The following is a 24,895-nucleotide window of genomic DNA, read 5'->3' as shown; positions in this document are numbered from 1 at the left end:
CCAACGTAAGCTCATTTTTTTTATTTACTTTTTTTTCTCAAATTTACAAACTAAGACAACCATTTATAAACCAAAAAAAAAATTACCAAACAAGTTTTTATGACAGTTTTTAAAATTTTTGTAAATATAAATTGAAAACTAAAAACGAAATAATTACCAAACAGACTTGATGGTAAAAATGTCGTAAAATTAACAAATAATTAAATAAGTTACCAACGTTAGAAATGACTTATTAAAAGATTCTTAGGCTATGCATAGTTTGATTTTTAGAAATTAAAAAAAAAAAAATAATTTGGTTAAGAAATAAAAAATAAAAAATAATTATCATTTAAGGGTAAAAAACGATTATCATTTTAACTTTTGGGCAGGTTATATACATACGTATAGCTGTTTTAATTTAATTTGTAAAAAATTATTTCTAACCACTCGAAAGATAAAAATTATATAAAAATGATATTATTTTTTATTTTTTATTTCTTAACCAAATTAATTTTTTATTTTTAATAAAAATTCTAAAAATCAAACCATATATAGCCTAAGAATCTTTTGATAAGTCATTTCTTACGTTGGTAACTTATTTAATTATTTGTTAATTTTTCGACATTTTTACCATCAATCCTGTTTGGTAACCATTTCGTTTTTAGTTTTCAACTTATATTTACAAAAATTTTAAAAATTGTCATAAAAACTTGTTTGATAATTTTTTGGTTTATAAATGGTTATCTCAGTTTGAAAATTTAAGGAAAAAACGTAAATTCAAAAAAAGAGCTTACGTTGGTTTTTAAACAAAAATTTAAAAACTTTACTAACAAAAATTTTTTCAATTAATTTTTTTTTAAAATAATTTTTTTTCCAATTAATTTTTTTTCAATGAATTTTTTTTCCAACTAATACTAACCGAGTGGGTAATTGGTAATACTACTTTAAACCTTAGGGAGTGGATTGTAATTTCTAAAATATGAGGGGTGTAACTGTAATTTACCCAATGAGGGCAAAATTGGTATTTTAAAAAATTAAATTGCTGAAAGGGAATCTGTAATGAAACTTTAAACCTTAGGGGGGAGATGTAATTTTCAAAAGGTGAAGGAGAGAACTGTAATAAACATAAATCTCAGGGGTGTTTGTGTAATTTACCTTTTTCCTTTTTGTATACGTTTTGAAATTTTTTTTGTTCTACTTATGTCATGCTTATAGTTTTTTTTTTTATTTTTTATTTCATGCTTATGTTATAAACTGCTTTTACTCCTTCATTGCCGACAAAAGAAAAGACTGTCAAAGTTGTAGTTGCTGACTGGCTCTAGCCAAGCTCTACAGTTACCTTTACTGAAATTCAACAATCAGCTTCTCCATCCAACAATACATCCAATGCAATGGCTCCATTTAACCCTGAACAGGTGAGAGGGTGTCTGACATAGGATTATGGCTGGGCTGATACTACTGTGAAGGTGGAGGGTGGAAGGCTGTTGCTGAGTGGTGGCTGTTGCTAGTGTCACATTGTTCAAGGATCATGCCCTGAGTGGTGGCTGTTGCTCCTCTTCTGGCTGTGATCTGTGTTGCTGTGGTCTGAAAGGTGGCTCTCCATCCTCTCCCATCTGCTGCTATGTGTTCTGTCCCAGCTGCCGTGGGAGTTCTGTTTTGCTGATACATTTTTAACTCTGGATGCTTGCTGCTATATGACTATCTTTGGGGTGTTGGGCTAGTAGTAGTTCTCAATCTGCGGTGGTTGGTTGGTTCTTCTTCTTCTTTCTTCTTTTTTCCGTTGGTCTCTCACCAACTTTGGGGTGCTAGCAGATGATAGGGGGAGCTCTGTGGTGCCAACCTAGTTGGGATCATTTAGCTCTCTGTGATGCTTTTGCACTTCTCTTTCCTTTATTGATGTATTTTATCTTGTACCTTGTACTTGTTCATTTCATCAATAAAGTTTATTTTTTGCCGATCAAAAAAAAAAAGGAAGTGACGAAGACAATGTTGCCGTTGAGCCTTTAGATTCTTATTAATATCTTTTTAATTGTTGTCATTTGGTCAAGTTCAACCTTTAGATTTCAACTTTTTTTTTTTTTTAGTCAAATTCAACCTTTATTTTGTTAATCAAACCATCAATATCTGTCACAGCTGGATTGTTTGGGTTGGTTTACTTGCTTTCAAAAGTCTTCAACAGGATACCACCGCTGCACTAATTACACTCCATTCTCACATACCGCATCCATTGTGTTCTTTTATTATTATTTTTGTTTATTTTTACAATGAGTAGGAGAGTGTGCGGGTCTGGATTTCACACCAGTTGAATAGGGGCTCCGTAAGTGATTTGGGTAGTCCACAAACTGTGACATGCAAGGTAGTCGATGCACCACACCTTTTATAGAATTTCTACTTGCTTTTTCGTGGCTCATGGCTAGATAAGCGCTATTTTTGGGATTTATCCCATCGATGCAAATGAAAGCACATTTACATACACATCAAAATAATAATAATAAAAAAAAATTTCACATTTAGATTTACGTAATTCGGTTAAAATTGTCTACATTCACGGAATAGAGAGATTTCATTAAAATAAAAATAGAGAGTACATGTGAAATGACCGAAATATTCAAAATCTACACTATTACATGAACTCCCATATTCAAGGGTAGTTGAACTCTTGCTTACCTCGTTCTCACCACTACCTGAACCCCCATGCTCAAGGATCGTTGAGCTCTTGCTCACCCTGTACCCATAGTATTTTTTTTTTCCCTCTCACCTATACTTCTCTATTTTTCCTCTCCCAAATTTCTCATCAGAAAACTAGTGCACATCACTATTTGTAATAATCTACCCATTAGAATCCTAATTCAATACAATTAGGTAACTAAATTCTACAGATATTAAAGCTTATTTTCGCAACACGGTTAAAAGTCAACTTTTGCCTTTTTTTTAACTATTTTTAATCACATCACTTCTCCACTTTTTTACATGTTTTTCAAAAAAAAGTCAAAAAGTCAATTTCTAACCCACTTCTTAAAATATGCCTAAGTTTCTCAATAAATTTTGAACTCTATTATCCTAATTCAAATATATGTATAAGAGAAGGCTTCATCTCAATGATCCTAGTTTCTCCTTATCTAGGGTTGTTCACAGGTCTGACGGTTCGAGATTTCAGGTGAAACCACAAGTCGAACCGACTATTTCGGGTTTGGGATATCCACAACCATCATCGACCGACCACCTGTTCGAAGCCAACCGTCTCCTTCCTTTAGTCTACAGGCGGATTTCAGACGGTTCCGAATAATGGTTATCATTTTCCTATATACTGGAAACCCTAGCATATACATACATATATATATATATATATATATGTATATATATATATATATATATATCTATGATTGAAGAGAAGAAAGAGAAAAGAAGATGAGATTAAATTGGGAAACTACATAGTTATATCGCCCGTGAACTCCTCTTTCTAATGTTTGCCACACGTGCTCTTCCATTTGCAACAATTAGTGCCATGTTCATTACTTGAGCCTAGTTTCCGTAACTGTGATTAGATTTGAGAACTCTGTGTCGAGTGAAAAACTTTGAGATGAGAGGGATGATGTGAGTATAAAGAAAGTTAGAGAAATGGGGAACTTTAGGGTTTCTAAAAGAGAGAGAGGAGAGAGAGGAAGAGAGAGTCGGGGGTTTCTAAGAGAGAGAGGGAGAGAGTTGGTGGCATTTGAATGATAGAGCGAGAGAGGGAGATAGAGAGAGAAGGGGGATGGTGATATTGTTGATATCAACGAGGTAGAGTGTAAGGTAAAAATGTAAGAATATCCATAATATGGCCCACATGCCACATGTTGGTTTTATTTATTTATTTATATTTTATGTATATTTATTATATATATTTAATCAGTTTAATGGGTAATGGGTAACTAACATATGTCCACTATCTCATATGGTTGTTTCATGGGAAGTTACAACTTCCCTGATGGTGGAAAGTTATAAGGAGTTACATTTGGATATGGGTCCAAGTCTATCTATATATATGTCTGTGATAGCCATCAAACATAGACGTTGTTTTTGTGAATAGAATAGGCTTGAAACTCTATTTCTTCCACTTTTCCCATATGGTTCTGTGAAAGTGTTCTGTAAGTGTGTTTTGTTTATACATTCAAGATTTAATCATTCAAAAACAAGATTCAAAGGCTTGAACATCATGGCAAGAGGTATTCTTCTTTCCGAATTAAAATAATTTCAATTCTCACAATTGGTATCAGAGCCTTGCTTCGGTTATGTTGTTTAGCTTGTTTCTGATTAATGATTAGATTTTGTTCTGTTTTGGCTTTATTGGGAATTTATATCTAAATTTTGTAAAAACATGAAAGAACCCACTTTTCTCATATATCAAGAGATTAAAATCACATGTAGTAAAATCTCATAACAGTGCGTTCATGTTTTTGTTTTGAACCTAACCCAACAATTGAATTGCATATAACAGGTTTCACTTTTGGATTAAAAAATTATTATTTGAAACCAGCTAAAATCTGATGAACTGAATTTGACTTTTGTACTCACTTTTTGTTGTTTTGTTCATTATTCGTTGTTTTCTGTTTGATGAATTGTGGTCTAAAATCTCAGGAAAAAAAAATTAAAATTAAAATTGTACCACTGAAAGCAATTGATTAGTGTAATGATTTGAAATATTTGGGTGTGTTTTATTGATATAGGCTTCATGCATAATTCCCATATCTTGCTGCGTAAAATAAAATAAAAATTTCTGAAACTTGTTATATTATTTTTCACCATAAAAATTGTACGAATAAGAAAGTAAAAGTAAAAATGGAGAAAGCAGGGAGAGTAGTGAGGAACCAGGGTGGTTGGAAACCAATATTGCGGAGGAAAAGACCGGTCAGATATCCAGTGGTACCAAGGAAGAGGGGCCTGTTTACAATCTTTGTGGACAATATCCCGGAGTCTATAGATTCCAAAAAGTTATTTGGTTTATTCTCCAAGTTTGGTATTGTGAAGGATGTGTTCATACCTAATAAAAGAAGTAAACGTATAGGCTCAAGATTTGGTTTTGTTAGGTACGATTGTCCGATGACTACTGAGATTGCTGTGCAAAAAGCTGATGGGTTATGGTGTAAAGACAAAACGTTGATAGTTAAAAGAGCAAAGTTTATGAAAGATTTGACAAGCAATACCAGGGGGAACAGAGCTATTTCTCAACCACGAGGAATTAATCAAGGGGTGCAGAGGGGTTGGATGAATGTGAATTCGGGTTCCCAAATGGTTGGTATGCAAAGAAAGCAAGATTATAGAAAGAAGATAACTTACGCAGAGGCCGTTGGTAGCATAAGTAATCTTGAAAAGAGGAGATAGTTGTTCAGGTACGTGAAGTGGGTAATGGGTGGTTACATGAGAGCCTGATAGTCAAACTTCATTCTTTTTTCTCATTCTCAACTTTTAAGGAGGAGTGTATAAAGAGAGGCTTGAATGAGGTGCAAGTTAGAGCAGGGGAGGGAAGATTAGCAATTCTATCATTCCAATCTGCTCAGGATTTGAACAGTTGAAAGGAGAGTTTAAAGGATTAGATATTTGAATGGTGCAGTTCAATGAAGGAGTGGCATTCGGGGGTATACAATAGATCAAGAAAGATATATATGGGTGAATTGCTATGGAGTACCTTTTCATTTATGGAATGTGGATACTTTCCGAAGCATTGGTGCTATTTGGGAAGAAGTGGTGCAGGTTGATGAAGATACTATTAGCATGGTTTGTTTCCACTTTGGTAAAGTTAGACTCATCACTAAGTGTTTAGAGTTCATTACTGGGACTGTCAAGTTAAGTTGCAAAGGCCTGATATATCCAATAAGGGTTTGTGAGAACTTTTCTTCCTTGGAAGGGATGGAGCGAAATTTGTGCTATTGCATGGCCAGATTGATAGAGAAAGAAGGTGGTGAGTATGAAGCCAAGGAGGATTGCTGCTCCAAGATAGATGGTGGTCGGAAAAGCAGTGATGAGGAGGTGAAGGAGACGGATGACATGGCTGGTGAGGTGGCCTTTACAGATGAAGTAGCTGATGGTAGTAAAGCCACGTCAGGTGGTGAAAAAATGAAAGAAAAAAGTAATGCTAGCTTGGTGTCAGAGATAATGGTGGTTACTTCCAAGAAGGATATTGAGAAACCAAACGATGGTAACTGTACTATAGTGGAGGATAGCATGCTCATGAAGTTACCAAGAAGGGTTAATGATGAGAGCAGGGTGGTATCTGGTGGTGATCCTTTACTCACACCAAGGTTTGTAAAAAGTTTGAGTGGGTCAGAGGGAAGTAGACCCAGTATTAACATTGAGGTAGTGCTAGAAGGGGCCCAAGTAGGAGGATATGGTGATGGGCTTGGAAGTGCGTTTAATAATAATGATGTGGCCCAAACTCAAAATGGATTGGTCCAGTCTCGAAAGCATCCTCTGTGTATATCACAAGTCCAAGAGAATGATAGAATCAATACCACTATTATGGATAGAGAACCAGTGGTGATAGATAACACTCATCGACATCAAGAAGGTAAGGAAGGAGGTTCGAGAGGAAGGGGAAGGAGAAGAGCTCATAGAAATTATGCTTCATTTTCTGGCAGTTTTCAGAGGGGTGCGATGCTCAAGGTTGAGGTTGCAGCGCTTTCACATTCACTGTCTTAGAGTAGCCGACTGTGTAGGAGAAGGAAGCTGGTCGTCGATGAACCTCACGCTACTTTGCAACTTGGAAAACGACTAAATATGAATTGTGATGGAAAGGAGAATGAAGTGGCTCAAAAAATTGTTAAGCTAGAGTTTGGGGGTCAGGTGGGTCAGACCTAATTGGCCCAAGATTGGGAGTTTTAGCGGGGTTGAAGTTAGTTTCCAATGAAGATCATGTCTTAGAATGTTAGAGGTCTGGGTAGGCTGGAAAAACGGCGTAGAGTGAAGCTGATTATTAAAGAAAGAAGAGTAGATGTTTTGCTCCTTCAAGAAACAAAGTGCAAAAATATTGATGATAATTTTGTTCGAACTATTTGGCCTTGGGAGAAGCTGGAATTTATGGCTGCAAATAGGGATGGGAGTGCTGGGGGGCTGTTGAGTATTTGGAATCTTGAAGTATTCTCCTTGTCAGAGTGTTGTAGCAACAGAAATTTTTTGCTTCTATCAAGTACTCTTTTTGGTTCATTTGAGTGTGTTTTCTTAAATATTTACGCTCCTAATGATGTGGTTAAGAGAGCTAAGCTGTGGGATTCTATCCTTAATGTAAGATTCTCATTCCAAAAGCCTTGGTGCATGGGTGGTGATTATAATGAGATTAGAGTTATTAATGAAAGAAGAGGATGCATTAGAAGAACTAGAGGGATGCAGGATTTTAATAATTTTGTTGATCAATTGGAAATGATGGATCTACCAATGTTGGATAGGAATTTTACATGGTGTAATTCATTGGACGGTGATAGGTGGAGTAGAATTGATAGGTTTTTGTTGGATCCCATCTGGGTAGAAAAATTTAGATTTAAGTTATGGGGCTTACCTAGATTAGTGTCTGACCATTGTCCTCTATTGCTAATGGAAGATGAGAGAAATTGGGGTCCTGGGCCGTTCAGGTTTTTGAATGCTTGGACCTTGCATCCTAGTTTCATGACAGTTGTGCAAAAGTCCTGGTTAGATTCGCAGGTGCAAGAATGGGCTGGGTACAGAGTTAAGGTGAAATTGTGTAGTCTCAAAGCTGAGTTGGAAAAATGGAATTCTGAAGTGTTTGGTTGTGTGGAGGATCAACTTAAACAGGCTGAAGTTGAGTTGCATGAGCTTGACTTATTGGCAGAAATGAGGTCATTAGAACCTCATGAAGTTGTAAGAAGAAGGGAGGTCAAAAACTTGGTGTGGACATATAGAAAGAAACTGGATTGGATCTGGTTCCAAAAATCTAGAGTAAATTGGGCTCAAAATGGTGATAGGAACACTAGGTTTTTTCATATAATGGTTAGCCAAAGGCAAATAAGGAACTTAGTGGACTCAATGGTAGTTGATGGGGTTCGCGTTGAAGATCCAAAGTTGGTAAAACAAGAAGTGTTGAGGCATTTTACAAAGGCATTTTCGAAGGGTTGGCCATATCGACCAAAATTGTCTGGTTGTTTTGTGTCAATTAATAATGCTAAGGTGGTGGAGTCTCTTGAACCTGAGTTCACTATGGAAGAAGTTTGGGAGGCTGTAAAAGATTGTAATGGGAATAAAGTGCCGGGACCGGATGGTTTCAACATGATGTGCATCCAGAAATGCTGGAAGGTTATGAAAAGTGATATCTTTCAGTTTATGCAGGAGTTTTACAATAATAGTAAGCTGGTTACAGGGTTAAATAGCTCTTTTATTACCCTAGTTCCAAAGAAGACTAGTCCCTCGGGTTTGACAGATTATAGACCAATAAGTTTGGTGGATGTAGTGTATAAAATCTTGGCTAAGGTACTCTCAAAAAGATTGAAAATGGTGCTTCTAGATGTGATTGGTGAAGTGCAGACTGCTTTTTTTGGGGGGAGGAATATTTTTGATGGGGTCATGATTGCTAATGAGGTGGTGGATTGGTGGAAGAAGTCTAAAGTGAAGGGTATCATCCTCAAACTTGATTTTCAAAAAGCTTATGATTCGGTCAACTGGGATTATTTATTTTCTATGATGGCCAATCTTGGGCTTAGAGAGAGATGGTTGGGTTGGATGAGAACTTGTGTCACCACAACAAGAATTTCAATACTAGTTAATGGTTCACCAACTGAAGAGTTCAGTCCACAGAAGGGGTTAAGGCAAGGTGACCCTCTATCCCCCTTTTTTGTTCAATATTGCAGCTGAGGGCCTCAATGTATTGTTGGAAAGGGCTAAAGATTTGGACTTAATAAAGGAAGCTACTACTGGGTCAGGAAGTTTGAAACTTTCTCACCTCCAGTTTGCCGATGACACTATTTTATTTTGCGATGCAGAGTGGGAGGAGATTGTAAATGTTAAGAGGATTCTTAGATGCTTTGAGATTATGACAGGCCTTAAAATAAACTTCCACAAAAGTATGGTGTGCGAAGTTGGGATTAGTGATGAAATTGCACAAGTCTTTGCCTCTAAACTATATTGTTTAAGTAAGAAGCTGCCTCTTATGTACCTACGCCTACCTCTAGGTGCTTATCCAAGAAGAAAGAAGACTTGGCAACCTATGGTGGAGAAGGTAAAAGCTAAATTAGCCTTATGGAAAAGAAGGATACTGTCATTTGCTAGTCGGCTAACTTTGATAAAATCTGTCCTTGATAGTCTCCCTGATTACTACATTTCTCTCTTCAAATTACCTAAAGGAGTAGCTAAGGAAATTGATAAGTTGAGGGCAACATTTTTATGGGGTAGTTCAGAAATCCGAAGGAAGATTCATTTGGTAAACTGGAAAAAGGTAACACTGAGCAAAGAACAAGAAGGATTAGACATAATAAGGGTAAGGGACATTAATGATTTCATGTTAACTAAGTGGTGGTGGAGATATAGGGTGGAAAGATGAATCTTTGTGGAAAAAAGTAATCATGAACAAGTATGGGGCAGTTGGTGGAAGATGGTTACTAGTGATGGAAGGGACTGGTAAAGAATCTAATGTTTAGAGTGATGTTCTGAGTGTGTCAAGGACTAATGCTGAGCTATTTGATTTTTTTAAGTCTAATTGCAAGCTTGTGATTGGAAATGGGTATAGGATTGACTTTTGGCATGATAAGTGGATGTTGAATGTTCAATTAAATGTAGAGTTCCCAAGGTTGTTTAGACTATCTGTGGAAAAAGAGGGGAATCTAAGCTCTTTCATGCAAAGGAGGGATATTTCAGGAAATTGGAGGTTATTGTTTACAAGACCACTTTTTGCTTGGGAAGAAGAGGAGGTTCAAAGGCTGCAAGTCTTGACTCGAGATGCTCCCAGACTTAATGTGGAGTTGCCAGACTCAGTCAAGTGGACTGCGTCTCCTGCAGGTTAGTTCACTGTGGTATCTTTGAGAAAATGGTATGAGTTGGTTCAAGGCCCAACTTGCAGGTTCCTAAACTGATATGGAGAGGTGTGGCTCCACCAAAAGCTTAATTTTTGAGCTGGTTAGCATGGAGGGGGAGAGTTAAAACAATTAGTCTTTTACAAAGGTGTGGGGCCTTAAGTAGTAATGTAGAGAATCTGTGCCCTTTCTGCAAGCTGGAAATAAAGTCAGTGGATCATATTCTATTGCAGTGCTCGGAGATTTGGATGGTTTGGTCATCTATGCTATAATGGTGGGGAGTATCTTGGGTCATTCCTGCTACAGTTGATGGTGTTTTGTTATGGTGACTGGGAACAAAATTTAAGAAGTCAGTTATGAGGATTTGGAGGCTTGTTCCAATTGTAATGTTGTGGTCAGTATGAAGGTTAAGAAATAATTGTGTCTTTAAATGGAGCCAGCCTAATATAGAAGAGCTTGGTGAAATTGTGAAAGTAAGGGTTGGGCTGTGGGCCAAGTCTAGGCTGCCAGAGATTCATGATGCAGTGCATGATGTTGTGGCTAATCTGAATCAGGTGAGATGTTTATAGGTAGAGGAGTTTGCTGGGGTGTGCTTCTACTCATGAGTTTGGTGATGCTGTTATGTTTTTTTTTTTTTGCTGCTATAGTCTTGTTCGGCTCATGAGATGAGGAGTTTGGTGCTGCTGTTATGCTTATGTTGCTACTATAATCTTGTTTTACTGGGTGTATTACTGTTATGTCTTTTTTTCTTTTCTTTTTTGGGTGCTTTGATTGGTTCCTCACCAATCTTGGGTGAAGTGCTATCAGATGATTTTGCATGTATTGTGCCCTTTTAATCAATAAAATCTTTGTTCACTGATCAAAAAATAAAAATAAAAAAATATATATTTTTCACCATTAAAGATGAATTGTTGCATAATGTATATTGATTAGAGGCAATAGTAGAATTCATCTTGTTCTTGTTCTATAATAGTATTGTTTACATGAATTTAGAAGTGTTCCTATTTTGAACCTATTTTATTTGGAGTCTTCCTATATGTCATTAGGTATGAATTTTCATTCATTGATAAATATTAAAGGCCAAACTGCTTCATCCTATTTTGCATAAATTCTAGAAATTATCATACTTTTATTTGGGCTTATTTGGTTAATTTTAAAAGGTATAAAGGACTTGAATTTATTTCTAGAAATTTTCATGAAGAAATTTTAACATGCTATTATAAATATTTTGTTTATTATAGTTGCATGTTTAAATTGTAAGCAAATTCTTTTGAATTTCATATAATGAAATATTTTAAACATATCTTTTAAAGTCTTATAAATTTTCATAATAATTGGCATGCTCTCTAGTATAGTGTAATATCTTATTACATGCATCAAGACTATTTATGCCATGAAAATTTATGTGAAATAAGAGCATGTATACATTGTATGTTGGACTTATGAAATTTATTTTGGTCCAAACTTTTAAGCAAAATCTAGTATAAGGTAGAATTATATATGTTTTGGTCTTGGAATTTTTTATGTGATATTACTCTGATTGCATGTATTATACATTATGCGCATTAAAAGATTATGTGCTTGTTGTGACTATGAGGATTTGCTCACATTAATAAATTATGCCATATTTTAAAAAATTTATTATGTTTTAAGAGTAGCCACAACATCTTAAGAGATAAAAATGTAGTGATCCTCAGTATTTTGATCACATAAAGTTAAAAATTAATTTGGCATTTTTCATATTGCAATTATGTTTTATGAATAATTTCTTGGTCCCACAGGAAAATAGTTATTTATAAAATTTAATTGGAATAATATAATTAATTGGGTATTAAAGGGATTGGACGCTCTAAACCCACAGGTATGAGTTTTCTTTTCCTTGAATATTTCGGAATCCATTAGCCTTGTTATAAAGTAATAACAAATCTAATATAGTTCAGTGACCTCTACCCACAGGAAGGTTTAGATTTGTTACTGAATTTAACATTGGTTGATTCAGACTATACCTATTATTTCAAAGCATTAATAATGTTCTTGGTAATTGCAATGATTTCTACCTCTGTACTATCTAGTGAGTCTTCTCGTATTTCATTCTTGAACAGTGATAATTTTTTGGACTGGAAGGACAAAATCCGTCTGGATGAACCTCATAAACCCATAGCTAAGAGTTCCACTACAGAAAAAAAGTGCTTATGATAAGTGGGAGCGATTGAATCGCTTAAGCCTGATACTCATAAAGTCACATATCAGCCAAAGCATTAGGGGCTCAATCCCACCATCTGATAAGGTCAAGAACTACATGAGGGCTATTGAAGAACAATTTGTTAATTCTGACAAGGCATTGGCAAGTACCCTAATGAACAAACTATCAGGAATGAAGCATAACAATTCTAGCAGTGTACGTGAGCACATTATGGAAATGAGGGACATTGCAGCTCGTCTTAAATCCTTAGAAATTGAGATTTTTGAGTCATTCCTTGTCAATTTCATACTCAATTCTCTTCTTGTGGAATATGGAGCATTCCAAATTTCTTAGAACACACAAAAAGAAAAATGGTCTATCAATGAACTTTTGACCATGTGTGTTCAAGAGGATGAGAGATTAAAGCATGGAAAAATGAAAAGTGCTCATTTAGTAACACATAAAGGAGGACAATGGAAAAAGGGAAAAGGTGATCAGAAATGGAAGAAGCCTAGTAAAGTGCCATTTAAAAATCATGGCAATAAGGATGCATGCTTCTTCTGCAAGAAAAATGGTCACATGAAGAAAGACTGCCCCAAGTATAAGAAATGGCTTGAGAAGAAAGGTAGTCTCATATCTCTTGTGTATTATGAATCTAATTTTGTTAATACTCATAAATATGAGTGGTAGATTGATTCAGGTTCTACAATTCACATTGCTAATATCATGCAGGGCTTCCTCAGCCTAAGGAAACCGATGGCAAGTGAACAAGGCATCTATTCGGGCAATGGGATGCGTTCGTACGTCAAAGCTGTGGGAACTTTCATACTTGTTTTAAAGAGTGGCTTTGTTTTGGATCTTGAAAACACTTTTTACATTCCAACTTTTTTCTAAAAATTTAATTTCTATTTCTAGACTAGTATTATTTGGATTTGAATTTCAGTTTGCTGGTACAAATTTTCGTTTATTTAAAGACTTTGTTTCTGTAGGATTTGGTACTTTAATTAATGGTCTGTACAAATTAAATTTGGATCCTGTTTTTGAACAAAATCTTTTAACCTTACATGGTGATATTGGCATTAAGCGTAATGTTGTTGATAAGTCCTCCTCTATACTTTGGCATAGGAGATTGGGGCATATCTCCATTGAGAGAATAAAGAGGTTGGTTAATGATGAAGTCCTTCCGACGCTTGATTTTACCAACTTTGGCATTTGTGTGGACTGCATAAAGGGAAAGCAAACCAACAAGACTAGTAAAGGTGCCAAAAGGAGTGAGAAAATTCTTGGAATCATATACACTGATATTTGTGGACCATTTACTCCACCTTGTTTGAATGGTCAGAGATATTTTATCTCATTTATTGATGACTTTACACGATACATGTATCTCTACCTCTTGTTTGATAAGGCCGAGGCACTTGATCCCTTTAAAGTTTATAAAGAAGAGGTAGAGAAACAAACAGAAAAGAAAATTAAAATTGTGAGGTCAGACAAGGGTGGAGAATATTATGGGAGGTATACAGAATTGGGACAATTACTAAGTCCATTTGCTAAGTTCCTTAAGGAAGAATGCATTATTGCACAATATTCAATGCCTGGCACACCACAACAAAATGGTGTTGCTGAAAAAAGGAACCAAACACTTATGGACATGGTAAGGAGTATGCTTAGTTATTCTAATATGCCTATAAATTTGTGGAATGAAGCTTTGAAAACCGTTGTGTAAATCTAAACAAGGTTCCGTCCAAGGTTGTTCCCAAAACACCATTTGAGTTATGGAAAGGATATAAGCCAAGTTTAAGACACTTACACATTTGGGGTTGTCCAGTTAAAGTGAGGGTGTATAACCCACATTTAAAGAAATTAGACCCTAAAACAGTTAGTGGTTTTTTCATAGGCTATGCGGAAAACTCCAAGGGCTATAGATTTTATTGTCCTTCAAATGCACTTAGAATTGTTGAAGCCAAAAATGCTAAGTTTATTGAGAAAATTGACCCTAGTAGGAGTTACCCTCGAACAATAGAGTGGAAGGAATCACAGGATCCGGATACAACACCCGTGAATATAGGTGAATTGGTTATCTTTCAAGATAATCAACCTGATATTCTTGAAAATCAACCAATTCAAGAACTTAAACCACAAGAGGAACAAGTTAACATAGAGTCAATAGCTTAAGTCCCAATTGAGACTACAAAATTAAAGAGATCCTTACGAGCTAGAAAGTCAGCAATTTCTGGTGATTACTTTGTATACTTAATGGAGTCTGATTTTGACATCGGACCTAAAGATGATCCTATTTTGTTTTCCAATGCCATGAATAGGGATGATTCTAAATTATGATATGATGTCATGAAGGAAAAGTTGTAGTCTATGGCTAAGAATCAAGTTTGGAAAATTGTCGAGTTGCCTAAAAGAGTTAAAGTTATTGGCTGTAAATGGGTCTATAAGACCAAGAAAGACTCAAATGGCAATGTCGAACGATATAAGGCCAGACTTGTAGCCAAGGGTTTTACTAAAACAGAAGGCATCGATTATCATAATACTTTCTCTTCGGTTTCTAAGAAGGGTTCATTTAGAATTATCATGGCATTAGTAGCTCATTTTGATTTAGAGCTACATCAAATGGATGTGAAAACAACATTTTTAAATAGAGATCTTGAGGAAGAAGTATACATGAAGCAACCTGAAGGTTTTTGTTTTGATAAAGATAGTCACTTGGTTTCCAAGCTCAAGAAATCCATATATGGATTAAAACAAGCTTCCTAACAGTGGTATTTAAAGTTCCACAATATTATTACTTCATATGGTTTTATGGAGATGTTGTGGACAACTGTATATACCTTAAGGTTAGTGAAAGAAAATACATTTTTCTAGTTCCATATATGGATGACATTTTACTTGCATCTAATGATTTGGCATTGTTGCATGATACTAAACAATTTCTTTTCCCAAATTTTGAAATGAAGGATATAGGTGAAGCTTCTTATGTCATTGGCATAGAGATTCACAGAGACATGTCCAAAAGGACATTAAGACTGTCTCATAAAGCCTACATTGAAAGAGTTTTAGAGAAATTCAAGATGAGTGATTGCACTCCTAATGCAGCGCCCATTTTAAAGTGTGATAAATTCAGTTTAAGTCAATGTCCGAAGAATGATTTGGAAAAGGAACAACTGGTTAGCATTCCCTATGCATCTGTCGTAGGCAGTTTAATGCATGCTCTGGTTTGTACACGGTCTGACATTGCATTTGCAGTTGGGATGCTTGGAAGAAACCAAAGCAATCTAGGAATGGAACATTGGAAGGCTGCAAAGAAAATGAAGAGGTACTTAAAGGGAACCAAGGACTACATGCTTACTTACATGCATGTTGACTGTCTTGAGGTGGTTGGATACTCTAGACTCGGATTTTGCGAGTTGTCAAGATTCTAGAAAATCCACTTTAGGATATGTCTATCTGCTAGCAGGCGGTGCTATTTCATGGAAGAGCGCCAAAGAGGCGATAATTGCATCGTCAACAATGAAAGCAGAGTTTATAGTATACTTTGAAGCAACATCACAAGCTATTTGGTTAAAGAATTTTATCACAGGGTTTCGAATTGTGGATTCAATTTCTAGGCCATTAAATGTTTATTGTGATAATTTGGCTGCGGTTTTCTTCTCTAACAACAACAAAAAATGGCAGTCGAAGCAAGCATATTGAAATAAAGTATCTTGCTGTTCGAGACCGTGTTAAGAAGCAAGAAATCAGCATTGAGCATATTAGTACCGATATGATGGTTGTAGATCCCATGACAAAAGGTCTTTCTGTAAAGGTGTTTTCAAAACACGTTGAGGGCATGAGACTGATTGGTTAGCTTAATAATTTTTCTAATTTTGTTTTGTTTTGTTTTGTTTTGTTTTATTTCGTCATGACATTTTGATTATTATTAGTGAAAAGTATCATTTTGTGCACCTAAAGTATTTGTGATGCTATGCAATCCATTGGGACTATTGATCCATAGGGATCATTAGATCCAAAATAACTTATTAGAAGTTATTCATAAAGAATGACACCATATAAAGTTGAGAGTGTGATACAATGTAATACATGGAAGGAAATACTCAATTGATAGAGTATAACCGCCATGATTCGTGTATTATAACTCTAAGGTTTGAGTATTTTTATTTAATGGCCATAATTAGTTTGTTAGTTACCCGATAGTCAACAACGTGTGTTATATGTGCCAAGTGGAAGAATGTAAGAATATCCATAAAGTGGTCTATATGCCACATGTTGGATTTATTTATTTGTTTATATTATATATATATATATTTTTTATCAGTTTAATGGGTAATGGGTAACTAACGTATGTCCACTATCCCATATGGTGGTTTCATGGGAAGTTACAACTTTCCTGATCAAACACAGATGCTTTTGTGAATAGAATAGGCTTGAAACTCTATTTCTTCCACTTTTCTCATATGGTTCTGTGAAAATGTTCTGTGAGTGTGTTTTGTTTATATATTCAAGATTTGACCATTCAATAACAAGATTCAAAGGTTTGAACATCATGGTAAGAAGTATTCTTCTTTCCGAATTAAAATAATTTTAATTCTCACATTAAGTCTCTTTGCCTTGGGAAGATAAAATAAACTTATAGATGGAAATTCAAAAAGTGTTTTTTGAGAGAGAGAGAGAGAGAGAGAGAGAGAGAGAGAAAGAGAGAGAGAGAGAGAGAGAGGTGTATTAATGATCAAATAGAGAAGTGGACTGTTGCCTGTGACTTTGCCTTAGGAAAGATGAAGTCTATGGAGAACATAATATAAGTCATGAAACGGTGATATATATTACAACCCCGTTTCGTAGCTCGAAACTTATGGGGCTCGAATGGCCCGAGTAGAAAACGACGACGTTTTGAATATATATATATTTCTTTTTATTTCTCTTTCTCATTTTTTCTGAAGGTAAAAGATATCAAAGTGAAGAAAAAGAAGAAGAGGAAGAAAAGAGGAAGCTGGAGCTGGAGCTGGACAACTCAACATCTTCATCAACATCTTCATCATCATCATCATCATCAACACATTATCATCATCAACAATTTTTATTTTTTATTTTTATTTTTTTTCAGATCCTGATCTACTTAGAAAAAAAAAAAAAAAAAAAAGAAGAAGAAGAAGAAGAAGAAGAAGAGAAAACAGAACATCAACAACAACATCTTCATCAACATCAACATCATAAGAAGCAAAATTCATAAGACAGCTGGGTTTGAATTTTTGCTTCATCATCAACAATATATATATATATATATATTTCCAGATCCAGATCTACTTAGAAAAAAAAAAAGAAGAGAAAACAGAGAGATCGGTGATACCCACCGGCGCCGCCACCATCACCGTCGATCATCTCCTCTCCTTCTCTGTCGCCTTTCCTCTCCTCTCTTTTCTCTCTCTCTCATCTTCTCCTATCTGTGTTCGAAAGAAAAAGAAAAAAAAAAAAACTGCCCCAAACGACGTCGTTTTGGACAGTTCAGGCCATTCAAGCGTCATCAGTTTCGAGCTACGAATCATTTTTGTATATATTAATAGTACTTACTATATCGGCCAGTTTGGATTAATTTTTATTAACAAAATCGTCACTCGACTGAGATTTGGAAAAAATTGATATACTTCACCTGCAAGCTATTGTGATGTTCATTGAAACCATCCGTGATTGACACTGGTCGATCGGGTCAAGTCAGGTATGTCGGGTATTCGGTTATTTGAACACCCCTATCCTTATCGAATTTTTATCGAATATCCAGGAAATCTAGTGATGTGGACTTCTCCATTGACATACTGCCTTCAGTCCACGTGGCAACTAAATTTTTGTCTTTACAACGCCTTGCCTCCAATCTAGGGATCATTTGTTCTCTAAAGTCGGTTCATGGGCATTTGTTTTGTGAACCTGAAGCCAAGGTTGTGGCTCGATCTAGTGTTCGTTTGGCCCAAGCCAATAGGTAGATCCGGGCCGTGGCTATCCAAGTGCTCGGGCCAATCCAGCTAAAATGGTCAAATTGACCTTCTTCATAGTGGAGTTGGTGAAAGAAAAGTTACATATTACAGTGATAACCCTCTAATTTAAATACAAATGTCTCATTCATTAAAGTAACTCCTCAGTATTTTCATTTATCATCACTATACCATCAATTTTTTTTTTTTTTATTTTTCATTTTTTATTTTTTCAAATTTCACTCTCCCTCACTTGCTTAGTGGTAGAAATGTTGCATAATCGATTGGGTACATTATATTCATGATTCCTCTAAGGAAAATCTATGGGCCGAGAAAGAAAAGCCCAAAAAATGTTACATAATGTCAAATCTATGGTGTTTAATTGAAATTGTTGTGGGTCACACCATCAATAAATCTTGACTTTTGATTTCAAATTCTAACTTTTTTTTTTCCCCTAGGTTCCTAAAATTGTTGTTCCTATAATTTATCTCATGTCAAATCTATGGTGTTTAATTAAAATTGTTGTGGGGGTGACACCATCAATGAATCTTAACTTTTTTATTTCAAATTCAAAGCTTTTTTTTTTCTTTTCTTTTTCCTAGGTCCCTAAAATTGTTATTCCTATAATTTATTCGGCCCTTATAATTTTAATTATATCAATTTCGCACTTGAATTTTTCACAGTTCCAATCGATAACATCCTTGAAGAAATTGGAGAAATATCAAAGGTAAAATGGTCCCTTTTTTTTTTTCTTTCGATTCTTTGAAAAATCCATTAAGGGAAGCCAAACGGCACTTACAAGATTCCATCTAACTCAAAACTTACACCAAACAAAGGAAAAATATAGTAAAAAGCACAAAGGAGAGAACTTATAAAAATATTCAGATGCACATCTCATATTCGTGCTCGTACTGCAAAACAGAGTCGATCCTAAGAGTTCGATAATAGAACATGCCTGAAATAAATTATAGATCCCAACTACAGATAGAGGTTAAGTTTAAGAAATAAGATGACTACATAGAGAAAGGGTAAGTTTAAATTTTAGTCCATTCAAAAGGGAATGAAATATTACAAATAAAAGGACAACCTCTCAAATCCTTTGAGAATAGTAAATAGACAATTTTGTCTTTTTAATAAATTATAGTTAATTTCTAAAAAATGTTATCAATTGAATTAAATTGACACAGTGTAAAATTTCAAAAGTAAAATTAATGCAATTAAAATTATAATGACTAAATTGAGATCAGAGTGAAAATTTTAAAGATTGTCAATGTCATTTGCCCACATATTTTTCAAAAAGCTAGGAATTCTCTAGAAGAACCTTTGTCCTATTTCTGTTCACTCACTTTCGTTGAATTAAGGCAAAAATTTTGGGACATAAAATCTTCAAGAACAATAATGTTATGAATAATACTCTATGTATTAATTAGTATATAAATAAATGATGTAATATAATTTCAAAGATTTTAAATCTTTATAATTTATATAATGAACAGAATCATAATTTTGAAATGATAATATTATAATATATATTGATATATTAATTAATATATCAATTAATACATATGTAATGTAATAGGAAGCATAGTAGCATAAAAAATTTTGCGTCCAAAGACGGTTTATATAAGGTAATTATTTAGTGAATTGGGGTGGCTATAGCACCGGTGTAGTTGGTCACCTCACCTCACCACCAGGTTCGCCAACCCTAGTCCTAGAAGTAGACAAAATTGCACGTAAAGACGAATATGTGGCACCGTCTAACAGCTGCTACATTCTCTCCCCTACCATTTCATTACCCATATGCACCGCCACCTACATGTCAACGGTCAGAAATCGTTTGCTGTTCATTTCCTATGTTATTACTTCATCTTTCTCTTTTTCTTTTCTTTTTTTTTCTTCTTCTATATTTACATGTCAATCCTTCTTTTTCTTTCACTCTGCCCTTTCTCTCTCTCCCCCTCTGAATCCCTCTCCTCTCTCTCCCTCTCTCTCTCTCTCTCTCTCTCTCTCTCTCTTCATATATGTAACAAAGCTTTTTTATAGATATATACAAATCACTCAAATTCTGTGTTTGTTGAAAGTTGAAAGATGAGGGCATCAAAGTATCATGGTGATGAAAAGGAAAAAATGGTGATCAATGGTCCACGTCCAACTCCATTGAGGATCATCAACAAACACTCCCATGTCATCCACAAACAGCGAAACCAACAACACCCAATAATCACTTACACCAAGTCTCCGAAGATCATCCACGCAAAGCCTCGCGACTTCATGGCCCTGGTGCAGAGACTCACTGGTCTCTCCTCTTCCTCGCGATCGTCTGAGAACAACGAAACTTCACAATCTCAACCTAGAAACAATACTAATAGTTATGAAATGAAGAGTATCAAAGTTGATGATGATGAGTCCTCTTCAAAACTAAAAGATGAGAATCGTGGTGCTCACAAGTATAGCTCAGTTTTGTTATCACCAAATTTCAATGTAATGTTGCCTAGTCAATTCTTGGCTGATATACCGCTCTTCACCCCGAATTCAGCCAATTTGTTTTTATCTCCTCCGCCGCTTTATGTGTTTGATGCTAAGAAGGAACTTCCTCAATATTGAAAAGATGAGGTGATTTGGGTATTGGTGAAGAGTCAAGTTCTCTAATATGTTCTAATTCTTTTCTTGTTCATTGGCTTGCATTGGTTTCTTCATTTTATCTTCTATATTTTTTTTCTTTATGTTTGAAAAAGATTGATCATGTAGAGATTGACAAGCATCCAATGTGAATAAACAAGTTATTTAACTTATTCTTTGACCATCAAAGAGAAGATTGACACATCCAAGTTGGGATGGTATTGGTTTTATATATACCTTTGAGTGATCTTGTGCTTATCCTGTGTACATATTTCCTGTGTTCTAGCCTATTTTTGCGTTTTCATTTTATTGGCTTGATTAATAAGGTATCGTTTGGTAACACTTATGTTTTTAGTTTTCTCTTTATATTTATAAAAATTTTAAAAATTCAAATAAAAATTTGTTTGGTAAAATTTTTTATTTATAAATCAGTGATCTCAGTTTATAAATTTGGCCAAAAAATGAAAACACAAAAAATGTGTTTCCATTTTGAGTTTTCAATTTTTTTTTTTATCACTCAACATTAGACACCATCCGCCACCATTTTCCACCACTGTCTTCCGCCACCACCGCCACCACCACCACCACCACCACCACCTACCACTCACTTGCCACCCACTCGCCACCACCACCCACCCCTCGCCACCGCCACCACCACCACCACCACCCACCTGCCATCTACCCGCCACCACCCACCACCATTCACCGCCCGCCACCACCACCCGCCACTTACTTGCCACCACCACTCACCACCCATCTGCCACCACCATTCACCACCAGCCATCCACTACCACCAGCCACCTGCTACTCACCCGGCACCACCACCCACCACCACCACAACCATCACCCACCACCCACCCGCCACCCACCTGCCACTACCACCCACCACCCACCACCACCACCACTACTACGTACTCGCTACCACCTACCACCAACCACTGTCACCCACTCACCCACCACCACCACCACCACCCGCTACCCATCTACCATCACCACCCACTCGCTACTACCTACCACCCGCCACCGTCACCCACCCACCCACCCACCACCACCACCACCCGCCACCACCCGCCATCCGCCACCCACCTACTACCACCACCCGTCGCCGCCATCGCCGCCACCACCACCATCCACTCGCTACCACCCATCACCCGCCACGGTCACCCACCCACCCACCCACCTGCCACCACCCACTACCACCCGCCATCCGCCACCACCACAGCCACCACCACCACCACCCACTCGCTACCACCCGCCATCGTCACCCACCCACCCGCCACCACCACCCGCCACCCACCTGCCACCACCACCCATTACCCGTCACTGCCACCACCACCACCCACTTGCTACCACCCACCACCCGCTACCGTCACCCACCCACCCACCACCACCAGCTACCCACCACCCACTGTCACCACTTTCTACCACCGTCTTCCGCCGCCACTTGCCACCACTTGCTATTTCTCACTCTTTTTTATATTTTTAAATTTTTTTAAACATTTTGTCAATTACCAAACGCGTTTGTAGTTTATGTTTTTCTAAAAATAAACAAAAACCAGTTTATAAAATTTTTGTAAATATAAATTGAAAACGTAAACGTTACCAAACACACCCTAAGTGTCTTATGATCTTATTCAATAAACTAAAATTTTGTACTTTGTTTGTGTTGATGACATAATATTCTTTCTTCCGCAAATTTATTTATTTATTTATTTATTATTATTTTATTTTTTTTTGTCAATAGAAGAGTAAAACAAGTTAAGGTTGTGTAAAGATTAGGAATGGGAGTAATAAAATATCAATAGATTTTAATAATTTAACTTAATTTTCATCAAATTCTATTAAAAATAATTGCTACTAAAATTGTAATCAAAAATAATTTTTTATGACAATTATTTACATATATCGTTAAAAATTAATAATTATTGACTTTTTTTTTGTTACTATTTTTATAAATTATCGCTAAAACTTAAAATTAGTGACATTGTTCTATAATGAATTTTTCAAACAATAGCTGAAAGTTAAAAATTAATAATTTTTTGTGATAATTCTTTTAAACTATCGTTAAAACTTAAAAAAATATCATTAATTATCATAACACCTATTAAATAATAAATTCACCTATTAAAATTTACACGTAATTCTTTTTGCTTTAAATATTGCATTGGGTTTTGGGCTTCCCCATGTCAATATAATCATAGAAAGGAAAATGCGGGGGACCCCCAGTACGGGGCGACCCCCAGTGACCCCCAGCCCACATGGCTGTGGGTGATTGGTAGGAGAGAAAGAAAAAAAAAAATTGGCAAATGGCGTTGCGCCACGTCACTGGGGGTCGACCCCCAGTGGGGGTCTGTAGCAGTGTTGATCATGGAAATGAAATCAATTGCGTATCAGCCTAGGTATGGCTTACAGCCGATACATACATGTTGTTTGGTTGCTATAAAGTTTACCGCTAATAATTTTAAAAAATTATCAGTTTTGTGACCAAGTCAATTAAATCGCAATACGTATCTCTCAATAACCCCGACATCGTTGTTTTAGCTATCCATGGAAGTATATAGCCTATGGTTGGGAAGTTGGGTTGATATCAATTTGACCGTTTGTATATAAAAACTCACAATTTGTCTTCTGATTTAAGACTCTGCCCAGAGTAGTAAGTTCCATGGTTCCATGTAGGAGGGTAAAAATAACCCGTGGTCTGTGGGCAGTTTCAAGTTTGCCCATGTTCTGGAGTGGGCTCGACTCATTTAGGCCAGTTTGGACCCAGGCCTGGGCCCGAATCCAGTCTGGGGCCTCGGGCCTAGGCCATCATTTTGAAGCTTGCCCCATCGGCTCACTTAATGCCCAACCTGAGGCTTGGCCCACCCGAGGCCCAATGCCTTAATTTTGATAGAAAAAATAAAACAAAAAACAAAAAAAAAATGTTCAGGCCCACGCAAGCTTGACCCCAGCCCGAGCCCACGCCCACGCCCACGCCCACCGGCCAACCCAAGGTCTGAATAGCCTCTAGGCCTGTGCTTGGGCCTAATTTTCTGACCTGTGGACCAGCCTGACCCGGTCCGAATTTTGGCAGAAGCCCGCGAGGCCCAACATGTGCCAAATTTACACCCCTAGTTCCATGAAAATAAAACTTGTTGTTGATGTGTATATATAGATAGATAATTATTCGGTACTCTCGGTATATCACGCGTCCATACTCTTTTACCAATTATCATTCACCATATCCTTTTATATTTCTCAATTACCCAACACAAAATCATGATACTCTACATTCTCCACTAATCATAATATCATAAAGCACCACGTGTCTATATTCCTAGAGTATCCAATAATCACATTATATATATATATATATATATATATATGTGTGTGTGTGTGTGTGTGTGAATATCTGTTATACATTAACTCTTGCATTGAGTATTTCTATGAGAGATTAAGCCTTGTTTAATTTAATAGTCTATTAACAAATATGAAGATAATTACATATGGATAATTATAGTCCAATAACTACAGAAGCTGAATTAATAATTTACACATAAAAATGACAAAAATATTTAGTAGGTCTGAAACACCATGTGTCTGTATCCCTATCTATTGATATTTTACAATTTGTCTATTATTTTTTTTTAAGCACATTTATTTATTTATCCGCGTACTATTCGTTGGACACAGAGTCAACATAAAATTTCTGAAAAACAGAAAAGAACCAAAGAGCCTAATAACTAGCCAACTTAAGACAAAGCCTCATAATGGAGAAAATTAACCACACAACAAAGCGTCTCATAATGGAGAACCTCTCAAATAAAAATAGACAATAGTTACCAACTTAATTAACCCAATTCTTTTAATTTAACTAGTATTGGTGCTAAAATTTAGGAATCTTCTGTCGGCAGAATGCTGACAACGCATAAGGATGACGTGATAGAATTGGTGAATATGGCTGACATGAAATAAGAATGTGTTGAAAATAGAAGGATAATAAAGATACTGACAGAAAATCAAGGAAGAAATCAAAAAATTCAAAGAAGCAATTCCTAGAATGTGAGGATAGACATGAAGAAAATCAGAGAATGAAGGGAGATCAGAACCAAGAGCCAGACTAGAAGTTAGTTTTAAAAGACAAAGCTGGGTGCAACATAAAGTCATCTCATCAACCG

General features: G+C 36.0%; 1 protein-coding gene across 1 annotated transcript; it reads left to right on the top strand.

Annotated features, from left to right (window-relative positions):
• Positions 1–20,207: 20,207 nt before the first annotated feature.
• Positions 20,208–20,723, top strand: LOC114315600 (VQ motif-containing protein 8, chloroplastic). The gene has a single exon (XM_028262205.2). The coding sequence runs from the start codon at positions 20,208–20,210 to the stop codon at positions 20,721–20,723; it is 516 nt and encodes a 171-aa protein (XP_028118006.2).
• Positions 20,724–24,895: the final 4,172 nt, after the last annotated feature.

Source organism: Camellia sinensis, chromosome 10, assembly GCF_055761805.1.
Source record: "Camellia sinensis isolate YWXY chromosome 10, ASM5576180v1, whole genome shotgun sequence".
Taxonomy (NCBI): Eukaryota; Viridiplantae; Streptophyta; class Magnoliopsida; order Ericales; family Theaceae; genus Camellia; species Camellia sinensis.
The sequence above is the reverse complement of the archived record's forward strand: the minus strand, read 5'-3'. Positions and strand labels throughout refer to the sequence as shown.

What these genes read in the sequence shown, in the direction of transcription:
- LOC114315600 (XM_028262205.2), top strand. Translation starts at nt 20,208, where the DNA reads ATGAGGGCATCAAAGTATCATGGTGATGAAAAGGAAAAAATGGTGATC.